At 37.2% G+C, this 13,488-nt stretch overlaps 1 protein-coding gene across 13 annotated transcripts in view; it reads right to left on the bottom strand.

The window, feature by feature from the left end:
• Nucleotides 1-13,488, bottom strand: part of TPK1 (thiamin pyrophosphokinase 1) — a 337,072-nt gene that overhangs the window by 93,476 nt on the left and 230,108 nt on the right. For all 13 annotated transcript variants that reach the window (XM_010986883.3, XM_031455545.2, XM_010986891.3 and 10 more), the window contains one exon: nucleotides 8,608-8,719. In XM_010986883.3, coding sequence (XP_010985185.1) covers nucleotides 8,608-8,719 — 112 coding nt within the window. The remainder of the gene's footprint in view (nucleotides 1-8,607; nucleotides 8,720-13,488) is intronic.

Raw genomic sequence — 13,488 nt, 5'->3', positions numbered from 1 at the left:
CATTATACTTAACGTTAAAGACTGGATGCTTTCCTCCTATGAGCAAGAACAGGACAAGGATGTCCACTTCTGCTACTTTCAGTGCTATCTGATACTCAAGATTGTACTGCAGGTTCAAGTGGGACAATTTAGCCAGAAAAAGAAATAAAAAGCATCCAGATTAGAAAACAAGTAGCAAAACTATTTCTATTTACAGATGACATGATTTTGCATATAGAAAATCCTAAGAAATCCACTAAAACACCATTAGTACTAACAAATAAATTCAGCAAGGTTGCAGGATACAAGATCAAATGATATAAAAACCAATTGTATTTCTATATGCTTGTAATAACTAATCCAAAAATGAAATTAAGAAAATAATTCCATTTACAAAAGCATCAAGACAATTTAACACTTAAGAATATATTTAAAGGAAGTACAAAACTTATACTATGAAAATGACAAAACGTTGCTGAAAGAAATTGATCTAAACAAATTAAAAGTATCACACATTCATGGGCTGGTAAATCGAACAATGCTGAGATGGCTTTAAAGTCGTCCCTCAGTATCTGGGGGACACTGGTTCCAGGACCTGCCATGGATACCAAAATCTGTATGTACTCAAGTCCCCCAAGATACCATGTCAAAGAATTCAACCAATCATAGATCAAAAATATAGTGCTACATTTATCGAAAAAAATTTCGCATATGTGTGGACCTGCGCAGCTCAAACCAGTGTTGTTCAGGGGTCAAGTGTACTTCTCAAAGTGACCTAGAGTCAACACAATCCCTATTAGAATCCTAGCTGACTTCTTTGCAGAAATCAGCAAATTGATTTGGGCCATTAGTTCACACCATATACAAAAATTAATTCAAAAGGGATCAAAGATCTAAATGTAAGAGAAAAACTATACACTCCGAAAAGAGAACAAAGAAGTTAAATCCTTATGACATTGGATCTGGTAATGAATTTCCAGACATGACACCAAAAACATAATCAGCAGAAGAAAAAAATAGATAAGACTCCATCAAAATGAAAAATTGACTGTCCTTCAAAGAACACCGTTAAGAAAGTGAGAAGAAAGCCCACAGAATGGGATAAAATATTTCTAAATCTTACATCAGATAAGTGACTTGTATCTAAAATATAAAAAGAACTCCTACAACTCAGCAATAAAAAGAAAAATAACCCAATTATAAAAGGGCCAAAGGATCTCCACAGAAGGTACACAAATGGCCAATAAGAACCTGAAAAATGTGTTCCACATCATTAGTCACCAGGGAAATGTAAATCAAAACCACAATGAGGTACCACTTCATACCTACCAGGATGGCTAAAATCAAAAAGTCAGATAAAAATATGCATTAGCAAGGATGTAGATAAATCAGAACTCTCATACACTGCTGGTGGGGATTTAAAACAAAGCAGCCTTTAGAAAACAGTTTAGCAGCTCCTCAATGATTAAACATAAAGTTACCATACAACCTGGCAACTCCACTGCTAGGCATGTACCCATGAGAAGTGAAAACATGAAATGTGTACAAGAATGTTTACAGGAGCATTATTCATAACAGACAAAAGGTAGAAATAATCCACATGCCCACTAGTAGACAAACAGATAAACAAAATGTGATGGAATACTATACAGTGGACTATTTGATCATAAAAAGGAATGAAATACTGATAAATTCTACAACATGGATGGACCCTGAAAACATGCTATGTGGAAGAAGCTAGTCCCCAAAGTCCGTATGTTATATATAATAATTCTGTTTATATGAAAGTCTAGAATAGGGAAATCTAGAGAGACAGAGAATAGATTAGTGGTTGCTTAGGACTGGAGGGGATGTGCATGGTGGGAAACAGAAGAGGGGACAGTGGGTGGAGCTGAAGAGTTCATGCTTCTTTTTTGAGGTCATGAGTATGTTCTTAATGTGACTGGGAATGGCTGCACAGATCTATGAATATGCTAAATACCATGGAATTGTACATTTTAAGTGGGTGAATTTTATGACATGTGAATTATATTTTTAAAAAATGCTTAAAAATGCCATTCTCTTCCAGCTCAATTTACTAGTACTACAATCAACTCTTGCCTTCTAGAAGAGCATCTAGTCAGATTTCTTTGGCTTAAATGGCTCAGTCATGGCCATGATCCTTTTTAGACACAAAGTGCATAGTTCAAGGACAGCCCTTTGTGAGACTTTTTCCAGGATACAAATGTGGAAGAGACATCATCAGATCTTTGTCGCAGGGCTGCCTCTGACCTACTGTGCATAGCCAGAAGTTAAGTGGTGTTGTGCAATAACACATTAAACCATTTCTTTTATTAAGACTGCAACAGCTTGTGATCCTTTAAATATCATGGGTGGTTACAACCTGGTTTCTTAAAGAATAACTTTTAAAAAGGTAAAATAATGACTCATACAAATATAAAATGAACACATCCAAGATTTTATCTGTCATTAATTAATAAGAAAACTAGTACAATGTAAAAAAGTGGTTCAAAGGAGACTAGAGTGAAGGACAGACCTACTTAGACAACCAGAAATGCTCAGATAGATTTGCTAATAGATGGAAAATCAGCTGTTTCTATAGGGTGATAATCCTTGGAGTATTCACAGAAGTTCAACGGACTTGAGTTATCCCATATATTATGATCAGCCCTTTATCAGTTAACTTTTAATCCCATAGAATTGCGAAGTAATCAAAGACCATGGAAGGCTAAGTGTCCTACAGAATCAGACAGTCTTTGAAGGCCCCTCCTCACCAGGCCTAACAATCCGGTGAAAGATACACAGGAAACTTCTCGCCCATTTCAGAGGCTTCTGTAATTTTTCATGAGAGGGTTAAGAGAGTTATGTCTATGCGTATAGTCTGATCATTTCTATGCTATTTGATCTAAGATATTTTATCAGTTTTAACACGTACATTTCCCTCACATCTCTGCAATTATAATTAGAAGCAGTTTTTCCCCAGTGCATCTAAAATAATAATGCATCTTACAACCAATGACATCTTGGATATGATGAAATACAGTCATTTCAACCAACTGTAAACTTGAGAAAATGGTTTTGGGGTGGGAAACTGTACCTAGCATCTTCCTTGGGGCAAAAATAATTAATTTTTAAAAAGTCATTCTTATTTTTTTATCACCTTTGACTCCTAAACCCTGTGTTTTATGTAAAAATTTTAACAATAGCTTCAAAGTCAGTCACTGATTATCAAAGAACTAAGATACAAAAGATACTGTCCTTGAGTCAGAGAGGAAATACTGATGTCATAGTTTCAGAGCACTATTTTTTTTTTAAAGCAGTGGAATAGAAAAGAAATAATTAAAATAATAACCAAGACATTTTAATAATACGAAACATCTCACATACTAGTGTCACAAGTTCACAAAGGTTACAACCTAGGTGTGCACGGCTATTGTTGAATCATGACAACTGACTACACTTTGTGAGGCATGATGGAGTGAGAATTAAGAATTAAGAAAAGTTCTCACTAAAACTGCATTAGTAGAATGTGCAGCTTTTTAGTTTTTTTTAATAGATGCCTGAACTGTTCCCTTGTTAGGCTGGCACTTAAAAATCCTCAGAGAACTCCAGCAGAAAATCTTGGTACCTGTACACACTTATTACAAGTCATCTCCATAGAGATGGAGAATCTTTTCAAACTGTTTTCTCAGAATTTTTTTTTTCCTTTCAGAACTCTTTCACTTGGGCTAGATTTGAGTCTCCTTCAGTCACTGCTATGAAATTTTTCCATTCTGTCATTTATTTCTATAATTCTTTGAAAAAATGTATTCAAAGGAACAATGGATGCATAATTTCAAGCTCAATTTGAGTGTTATGAATCAAAGGCCTGAACAAGTAGAGGGCAACTCCATTTAATATTTTTCTTATGCAAAAGTGTAGAGAAGATACTTCCAAATTACTTTTAATTTCCTACCATTACGTCCTCTTTCCTTTCTTCTTCACTTTCTTTCCTATCTACGGTTTTCCTTTTTCTCTTCATCCCAAGTTCATTGTAGTGATTTTTTAAAAACATCAACTTATTTTATATGGAGAGCCTTTTGTTTACTAATTGGAAACAAGGAAGAATAGCACTGATGACTTTAGTTCAAATTTTGACTGCATCAATCCATAATAACGTGAGTTTGGGCAAATCACTACTTGAGCCTTGTCTTTAACTGAAAAATGAGGGTATCAGAATCGATGAACTACACCAATGATCAGAGCTGAGGAAAACCAACTAGGACAAAATAAAAGTAGCATTTAAACATACTGTAGTAACACTACAGAGTGTCACAGAAAAACGTAATGTCTAAAGAGTGGACAGAGTTAAAGACAGATGATGAACAGATAATTAGTCTGACTGTGGATTCATCAACAGCAACAACAGAAATCCCAAAGAGTATGGCTGAAAGAAAAAGGAAGTTTTTATTATATATGTAGTTAAACTGTTAATCAAGATGGCGGACAAAGAAAAGACATTTTTTGATAGACCTAAGAGCAGACTCCTAGTCACTCTTTCTTTTTAATTTTTAAATTTTTATTTATTTATTTTAATTAATTTTGGGGGGGAGAAGGTAATTAGGTTTATTCATCTATTTATTTCATGGAGGTACTGGGGCTTGAACCCAGGACCTCATGCATGCTAGGCATGCACTCTATCACTGAGCTATACCCCTCTCCCCATTCTTTCTTTCCTCACTGACACGACCTGGGTTTTATTTGGGGTGATTACATCCTTAGACAGAAAATTTCATGTTCTAACCTTCTTTGCAGCTCCATGGTTATTTGATAGTTCTGGCACTGAGGCAAAAGATCAGATGCGGGAAAGACTTCTGGGAACACTGGGAATCCCTGATGCCTTGTTTTCCTGCTGCACCTGCTACCCCATCTCCCTCTCTTCCCTTTTCTCCCTCCTCATGCTGAACGGGGGAGCATGGTGGCTGGAGCTGCAGCAGACATCTTATGTTTTGAGGCAAAGTTTGAAGAAATCGCAGAAACCCTGCCCTGTAACTACTTACTACTGTACTTTGTTACATAAGGGGAAAAAACTGGCATTTTGTTTTTTAAAGGTACTGTTTCAGTTAGTCTAACTGAATTGGTTACAGATGAAGAAAGCAAGCTTGATGACTAACAAAAATATGACTGTTTATAGAAAACCCAAGTGAATCTATAGTCCCATTTTTAGAAGCAATGGAAACATTCAGCAATATATTAATACACTATACCGAAGTCAATTGTATATCTCTGTATACCACCGATGAACTCAGGAAATGTAATTTTTTTCAAGATGTAATTTACAATAGCAGCACAAAATATAAGGTTTCAAGAAATAAATCTTACATAAGAAGTACAGGATATTAAATAAACAAAATCTTTATATTATTGAAAGCAATTAAAAAGTTGCAAGTAAATGGAGAGATAAATTATGTTTATGGATGGGAAGACTCAACTTTATACAGATACTTTCTTCCCCAATTGTTCTTTTCTCCCCAAATTAATCTATAAATTAAATATGATTACAATAAAAATTACAATGGAATTGAGTGTTTATGACATTTGTCAAGCTAATGCTGAAGTTTATGAAGAAGAGAAAAAAACCAGGAACAGCCATAAAATTTCAAAAAATCAAGGTTAGAAGACTCAGCTTGCCACATTTCAGTATTTACTATAAAGCTTCAGTAATTAAGGCAGTGTGGTGTCAGTGCAGGAAGAAGAATGTAGGTCAAGGGAAGAAACTAGAGATTCAAGAAATATACCCATGAATATGAAAACTTATGGTATATCGCAAATCACTGGAGAAAGGATGATAAATGATGCTAAGGCAACTGGTTATCAGCAAAGAAAAAAATTAGATCCCTAACTCATATACACAAAAATCGATTTCAGGTAAAAGAAAAGACCTAAAAGAAAACATTAAAACTAAAATGTGAGAACATCTTTATGACCAGAGGGAATGGAAAAATGACTTATGACACAAAAATTCACCTTAAAAAATAAGACTGATAAATTTGACTACCTTTAACTCAATAACCTCTCTGCATACAAAAGCACCATAAACAAATGGAAAAGGCAAAGTACAGCTGGGAAGAAGCTCATTAGGATCTGACGAGCTCCTAAGAATTAATAAGAAAGAAACGAATAGTGCAAAGGTTAAAAGGGCAAAAGCAATTCACAGAAGAGGAAACTCACATTGCTAATGACTCCAAAAAGTTGCTTTCCCTCATCGGCAATCAGAGATGACAACGAAGTGTCATCTACACTCATTGGACTGGCAGAAATGATTAAATCTGACAGTACCAAGAATGGGGTGAGGACATGGAGCGCGGGAGCCCTCACATACTCCTGGAATGAGAGTGCACGGGTATAACCACTGTCAGAGCCATATGGCGTGCCGAGTACAGGTGAGCATGCATTTGTGTGTGATGCAGCTGCTGCACTCCCACATGCATTCAGCCAGACACATGCCACAGAGTATCCACAGCACATTGCTATGAAATAAAACATGGTAATACAGGAAGTCTCAACAATGTTTGTGAAGATTCACATCTGGGCGATGGGTACCACCACAGGCACTTGTTTTAAAGACAGTGATGTCAACTATCACAAATTCAAACAGGTGAATCAGACCCCTTTTAGAACTTGTGGCATCACAGGGTGAGTGAGGATGCCAGGCTCGGGACCACCTGGGGAAGGTTTTGACGTCTTTCCTTGTGAAATTTGCTTATTCTCCTTGACCCAAGACCTGAGCAGCCCCTGACTAAGTTACTGCATCTCTGTTCTCCTCTTCTGGGCCCGGCCCCACCCTGTCACTCTGTAGGCGTGATGGACAAACTGACACTGACCTCAGGACTCTGTTTTTACAAGGACACTGAGTAAAGCAGGAGCCTCTCGGCGGGAAAAAAAAAAAATCTCTGCACTTCTCTTCAAGCCAATATGGTGCATTTCACAGTTATCTTTAGTACTTCTTAATGAGGTAACATCACCACTCAGAAAACCCCAACAATTAGCACTTTACCAGAGATCACTGATGAAATACTTTGTGTCCCAGCTCTATTGCTTTCCATACCCTGTGAAACTGCTAGTCCTTATTTTCACAAAGCTGTAGAAAAAAAAGTAATTATTTCAAGAGTCTAAGCCAGCAGTAAATAGATAAGTAATAGTGTAGAGTATTTTGGCAGGATTGAAACATTAACGCAGATTAAAAGCCACATCGTGCCCAAGGCCCCTTCCTGGAGTAAACTTTATCACACAGGATTAGGATGCGTGCATTACTGTGGGACACGGAGGATCCCAGAATATTCTAAAGAGCACCGAACAATGCTGTTACCAAAGGATAAAGGAAGCTAACTGTCTTGGTGCCAGCCCTGGAAAACGAGGTCACTACCAGATCCAGGAGGAAGTTCACCATAGTCTCGATTGGGTCCTTAGAAAGAATGGGAACTCCAGACAGTACAGCAATTGTTTTAGGCTGGAAATATTTCCAAAACAGCTTCTAGCAGGAGCTGGTGTCAGTTTGAGCTAACCAGCTTCAAAGCCTGTCAGATTTCCATGGGCTGGAGAAGATCTGTTCTCCCGGTCCTTTTCAAATTCTGATGCGCTTTCCTGACATTTGCTTTGAAACATCCCTAGTTTTCCCTAATTGTTTCAGCAGTGGCTCATTGAAAGGCCTTTTAAAATGTCTTTTTATCTTCAATTTATTTATTTCTTTAAATATTTACTTCCTTGTGGGACCCCTAAAGTTTCACATGTTATAAAAGAATGACATGGTTCCATATTTTACTCTGTACGACCTTAGAGGTATTGGTCAATCAGGAGAACGTACCTTTGACAAAGCTCTTTGATTAAATTACTGTTATTCTTAACTAGGGGCTGATTCGTTTCACAATGCCTGATGGTTTCTTCTTAAATCAGCATTTATTTCATGAACAGATCCACCTTATTTTTTGTTCTTTTCAAACTGGCAGTTTCAGTATGACTAGTACCTCGTACACTTAGTAAGTATGGGAAAACCTGTTAAAATTTAGTAGGAATAGCTAATCTTATAAAATCTCAGGCATTTGACTACAAAAAGAACTCCACTTTAGTTAGAATAGCTACTTCTCTGGAAAAGTAAAGTAGGTTTCACGCACACAAAATCATGAAGAAGGTTGAGCAAAGAGTTCTTAGGTACAACATCAAAAGTATGATCTATAAAAGAAAAGAACTGGACTTCATTAAAACTAAATTAAATTAATGAATTTTGTTAATTAAATTTCAGAAAATGAAAAGATAAGCCGAAGACTCTGAGAAAGTATTTTCAAATCATGTATCTGATAAAGGACTTTTACCTAGAATACATGAAGGAATCTTACACTTCAGCATGAACAGATAACCCAGTTAAAATCTATGCAAAAGATCTGAATAGACATTATTCCAAAGAAAACATACAAATGGCCCATAAGCACACGAAACGACGTTCAACATCAGTAGTCATCAAGAAAGAGCAAAAAAAAAACCCACAATGAGATACCACTTCATACTCACTGGGATGGTAATAATAATATTAACAACAACAATAATAATAAAGATCATTTCAAAAAGCTCCCTTTATGCAAGGGTTTTACTTACTGAGGTTCCACTTAAGGCCTGTCGTCGTAACCCGCTTGCATGGCTGTCCAACAGGAATAAGGCCACACCACTCACCTTCCAGTCCAGTGTCTACACACAATTTGTGTTTTCCCTGCAGAAGAGAAGGAATGATCATTAAGACGGGAAAAGAACGAAAGGGACCTTAAAGTGCACTGAAGACCTGGGTCCCATGTACCAGGTACCATCCTAGGAACTCCAAGCAGCTTATTATATTTAATTCTAACAACAAATTTATGGAGTACTTGCTGAATAATCCTGGGAACTTTCACCTGACTTAATTCTAGCAACAATTTTACAAGATAGCTTATTGGGGTTTGTTTTTTTTTAACCGTTTTTTTTTAAAGTAGATTTACAATGTTGTGTTAGCTTCAGGTATTCAGCCAGGTGACTCAGTTATACACACACACAGATATATTTTTTTTCCAGATTCTTTTCCATTATAGGTTTTCACAAGATACTGAATATAGTTCCCTGTGCTGTACAGTAGGCCCTTGTTTTCTATTTTATATGTAGTAGTGTGTGTCTGTTAACTTCAAACTCCTAATTTATCCTCCCTCCCACCCTCGCCACTTTACCCGTTGGTAACCATAAGTTTGTTTTCTGTACCTGTGAGTCTGTTTCTGGTTAATAAATAAGTTTTGTTTTTTTTAAGATTCTACATATAAGTGATATCATAGGATATTTGCCTTTGTCTGACTTATTTCACTTAGTATGATAATTTCTAGGTACATCTGTGTTGCTGCAAATGGCATTATGTTATTCGTTGTTATGGCTAAGTATTGTTCCGTTGTATATATATAATCTTATCATATCTATACCACATCTTTATCCATTCAATTGTGGATGGACATGTAGGTGGCTTCCATGACCTGGCTGTCGTAAATAGTGCTGCTATGATACATGGGGGTGCAGGTATCTCATCAAATTAGAGTTTTCATCTTTACTGAATATATGCCCAAGAGTAGGATTTTAGGATCATGTGGTAACCCTGCTTTTAGTTTTTCAAGGAACTCCATGCTGTTCTCCACAGTGACTACACCAATTTACATTCCCACCAAGAGTGCAGGAGGGTTTCTTTTCCTTCACACCTTCTCCAGCATTTATTATTTGTACACTTATTAATGATGGCCATTCTGACTGGTGTGAGGTGATACCTCATTGTAGTTTTCATTTGTATTTCTCTAAAAATTAGTGATGTTGAGCATCTTTGCATATGCCTGTTGGCCATCTGTATGTCTTCTTCGGAGGAATGTTTATTTAGGTCTTCTGTCCATTTTTTGTGTGGGTTGGCTTTTTTTGTATTAAGTTGCAGGAGCTGTTTGTATACTTTAGAAATTAGTCCCTTGTTGGTAGCAATGTTTGCAATTATTTTCTTCCAGTCTGTAGGCTGTCTTTTTGTTTTTTAATTGTTAATTATTACTTTTACATAACAGAAAACTGAAGTTTTGTAAGATTAAATGTGTCCAGGAGCACACAGATAACAAGGGGCAGAAACAGGATTCCTGCTTACACCTGTCAATTCCAAAGACTAAACTGACTCCACGTGCTAAAGGTGTAGCCCTAAATGATATGGAGTTCTAGGGTCTTCATCCAACACTTGCTTGAATGTAAATACAGCATTGTTTCCTAAGTAAAATCTCTCCTTTTTATTTGAGGATGGGGCTTCTAAACTTCAGCATTCAGTGTCAATCCTGCTAGTGGTTAACCCATTTCCTATACCCATGGCCACTCTGGAAGATGCTCAGTGAGAAGTACCTCTACCACGAGACAAAGGATCTGCTCTGAGAAACGGGAATGCTTCTTCTATTCTGATAATGAAAACTGATATAATTTACCTTATTTTCAATTTTTCAATTTACAGGAGGGTTAAAGTTAAAATCCTCAATCAAGGTCATAATGTTTGCTTTTAAATAAAATACTTGGGAACTCCTCTTCCACAAAACAATGGTTCTCCACTCCAACTCTATTCATTATCCTTAGGGTATACAATCTTTGTAGAAAGATACCTCAAGTCCTTAAGGGAAAATGTCAAGACATGCAAGCGTTGAATAATAGAATAAAAAAGGTATCTTTCATAATTCAAATAACTCTGAAGGAATTAAGTGCCAAAAGATATTCTGTAATATAGTATCTTTTTAAACTATACTTACTATATGACGTATTACCACGTCTCCTTGTACCGCTGTTTCACTTTTATTATAACTATGCTTTTTATACTGTATGTTGTAAGTTTCTGAGAACTTATTCTACTGTATACAGGCCTCAACATATGAATAGGCTTTGTCTTTTGTCAAAAGATTGCTTTTTTTCAGGAAAACAATTCTCCAGGTTACATATGAGTCCTTGTATTTAACACAAGTTCATTCAGACACTTACTGCCTATGCAATTCATATACATATATTTCTATTTGAACATTCAATCAGAGGGCATACATTCAATTCGAAGGGCTTAAATACACAAAGAAAATTTTTAAAGAAAATATAAAATACATTTGAACTTGGTGTTCACCTTTGGAAGAAAAGACAGGCAATGCATGCAGGTATACACCAAGGAACAGATTAGATGCACACAGAGAAATGTGGGTGGACTGAAAACCCAGTGCATTGTAAAAGCATAATGCATAGTAGGAAATAGAATCATGGTAAATTACAGAACCCCATCTATGTCAATTAAAATAAATGCAAACACAGTAAGATACTTTCTCTAATAACAAAATTAAAAATACATGTATTTAAAAATTACTGTATTAATTAATATCAATTTATATATTAATTAAATTTAAACATTTATATATATATCAACAAGGATTACATATATATCAACAAGGATTCTCGCTTGGACCAGGGGTGATAATGTGCCATGAACTGACAAGGGTAATTGACTCGACACTGAAATCTCATAAACATAAAATAACAAGTAAGTTTTTTAAGATATTAAGTGATACAAGACAAATTCTTAGACTCTTCTGAAGAAAAAACATATAGAGAAAATAGTCTAATAATTCTAAGCAGTAATTCAAGAAATAACGAGATACAGCCATGGAAAAAACTCAGGAGTGAAATAAAAACTAATCTTGTTCTTGAATCATTATATCTTTGGTGTTTTCTTTTAGTGTAATTTAGAGCAAAATCATACAAACCATATTATAGTTGTAGAACATTTCTATATATTTCAGTACAAAAGTAATGCTATAACTGTCAGAAGGCACAGGTAAGGAAAATGGTAGAAAAAGTGCAGTGGCCCTCATTTTCTCACTATTTTACACCAGAGAGGAGTCAGAATATAGAAACTAAATGGGCAGATTTTTTAAAAGGGGGGACTGTAAACCCTGCCGGCCTCAGTGAGTCATTGGTGACATGGGCGACATGCCTGAGGAGCAGCCATGGGACTGAGGAGTGAGATGTGCAGTCGTTCTCATCTTCATGCAGCCAATTACCCATTCATGAACCCCTAAGCTAAAGTCGGAGACGAGTTACACAACTGTACACAGCAAACTGTCATCAGCGCGCGGAAGGCAATGCACCAGGAAGCAGGAAAGACGACAGATCAGAGGCCTGACCAGGTGTGGGGAGTGGAGAATGGCGTGTAAGCCAGGGGCTCCCTGAGGAACGATGCCTGTGTGGGAACCGAAGGAGAACAGAAGCAACTCCGCCCCGGGAGGGGAAGAGGCTTGCTTGCCCACGGCGCAGGTACCCAGGGGTCAGGAGGAGGCTCCCTGAGGGCAGAATGGGTGGGGCACCAATTTTTAGGGCAGTGGAGCTATTCTGTACGACCCTGTAACGGTGAATACGTCGCATTGTGCATTTCTCAAAACACATCGTATGTATAACACAGGGAATGAACCCTAATGCAAATTATGGAATTTCCTTAATCCACTTTTTTTGTTGACTCTTTGTAACAAATGTACTGCACTAACGCAAGATAATGGGGGAAACTGCGAACAGGAAAGGAGGTACACGGGAACTCTCTATCTAATCTGCTCAATTTTCTGTAAATGTAAAACTACTCTAAAAATGAAGGGTATTAATTTGTTTTTAAGTCTCTCAATGACTTTCAGTTTCTGATCCCCTAACAAACAGCTACATGCTGGTGGGTTTGAAACCCATGCCAGCTAGGTGAGAGTTCCCACATACGGACGCTTCTCAGCAGCCTTTACAACTTTGTTCTGCTTTTCTTCTCCCTTTGAAAAAAAAGGGGGGGGGTTGTTTGTTTGTTTAAGCCGTGAGCCACCTTTATTTCTTTGTATAACTTTTTCCCTAAGTTGATTTACACTAAATAGCTCACCACATGAATTCTGGGTTTTGTTTTTCCCTACTACTCTCCTTTACAGAAGTCATTGTCTCTGAAGATACAGATGCTAAATACGAATTATGGTCCACAGATGCCAAACATAACACACTTTAACGAATTTGGCAGCAGTAACAAAGCCTTTATAATCAAAGGAGTTACTGAGAGAGAGAGAGAGTATTGTAGAAATTTTGATTTCAGTAGAATTCCTTTGGCTTCAGCAGCGAAGGAACAGGAAGCAATGGTGACTTCTCATGTTGGCGGATTCCAGCTGGAGAGGGCTATTCTCCAGGGTTCCCCATCAGAAAGCACGTGTATCAGAGGGGTTACGGGCAACCTGCAGCCTCCAGGGCACTGGGTGGCTGAGGACACAGGACAGAGAAGGACAGAGACACACACCTGGCCCCGATGGCTCTACCTCTGTCCTGGTAATGGTGTCTCCAACAAGGAGACCTGCTGTTAGAGACAGACTTCTTCGTTCCTGATCAAAGAGACTCGTGCCCTTGGGCTGTCTTATTTTCAGTGTGTTACAGCTAATTCCTGTCGTTTAGCTGAAGACTTTCCTCCCTCTG

Source organism: Camelus dromedarius, chromosome 7, assembly GCF_036321535.1.
Source record: "Camelus dromedarius isolate mCamDro1 chromosome 7, mCamDro1.pat, whole genome shotgun sequence".
In the NCBI taxonomy this organism is placed as follows: Eukaryota; Metazoa; Chordata; class Mammalia; order Artiodactyla; family Camelidae; genus Camelus; species Camelus dromedarius.
The sequence above is the reverse complement of the archived record's forward strand: the minus strand, read 5'-3'. Positions and strand labels throughout refer to the sequence as shown.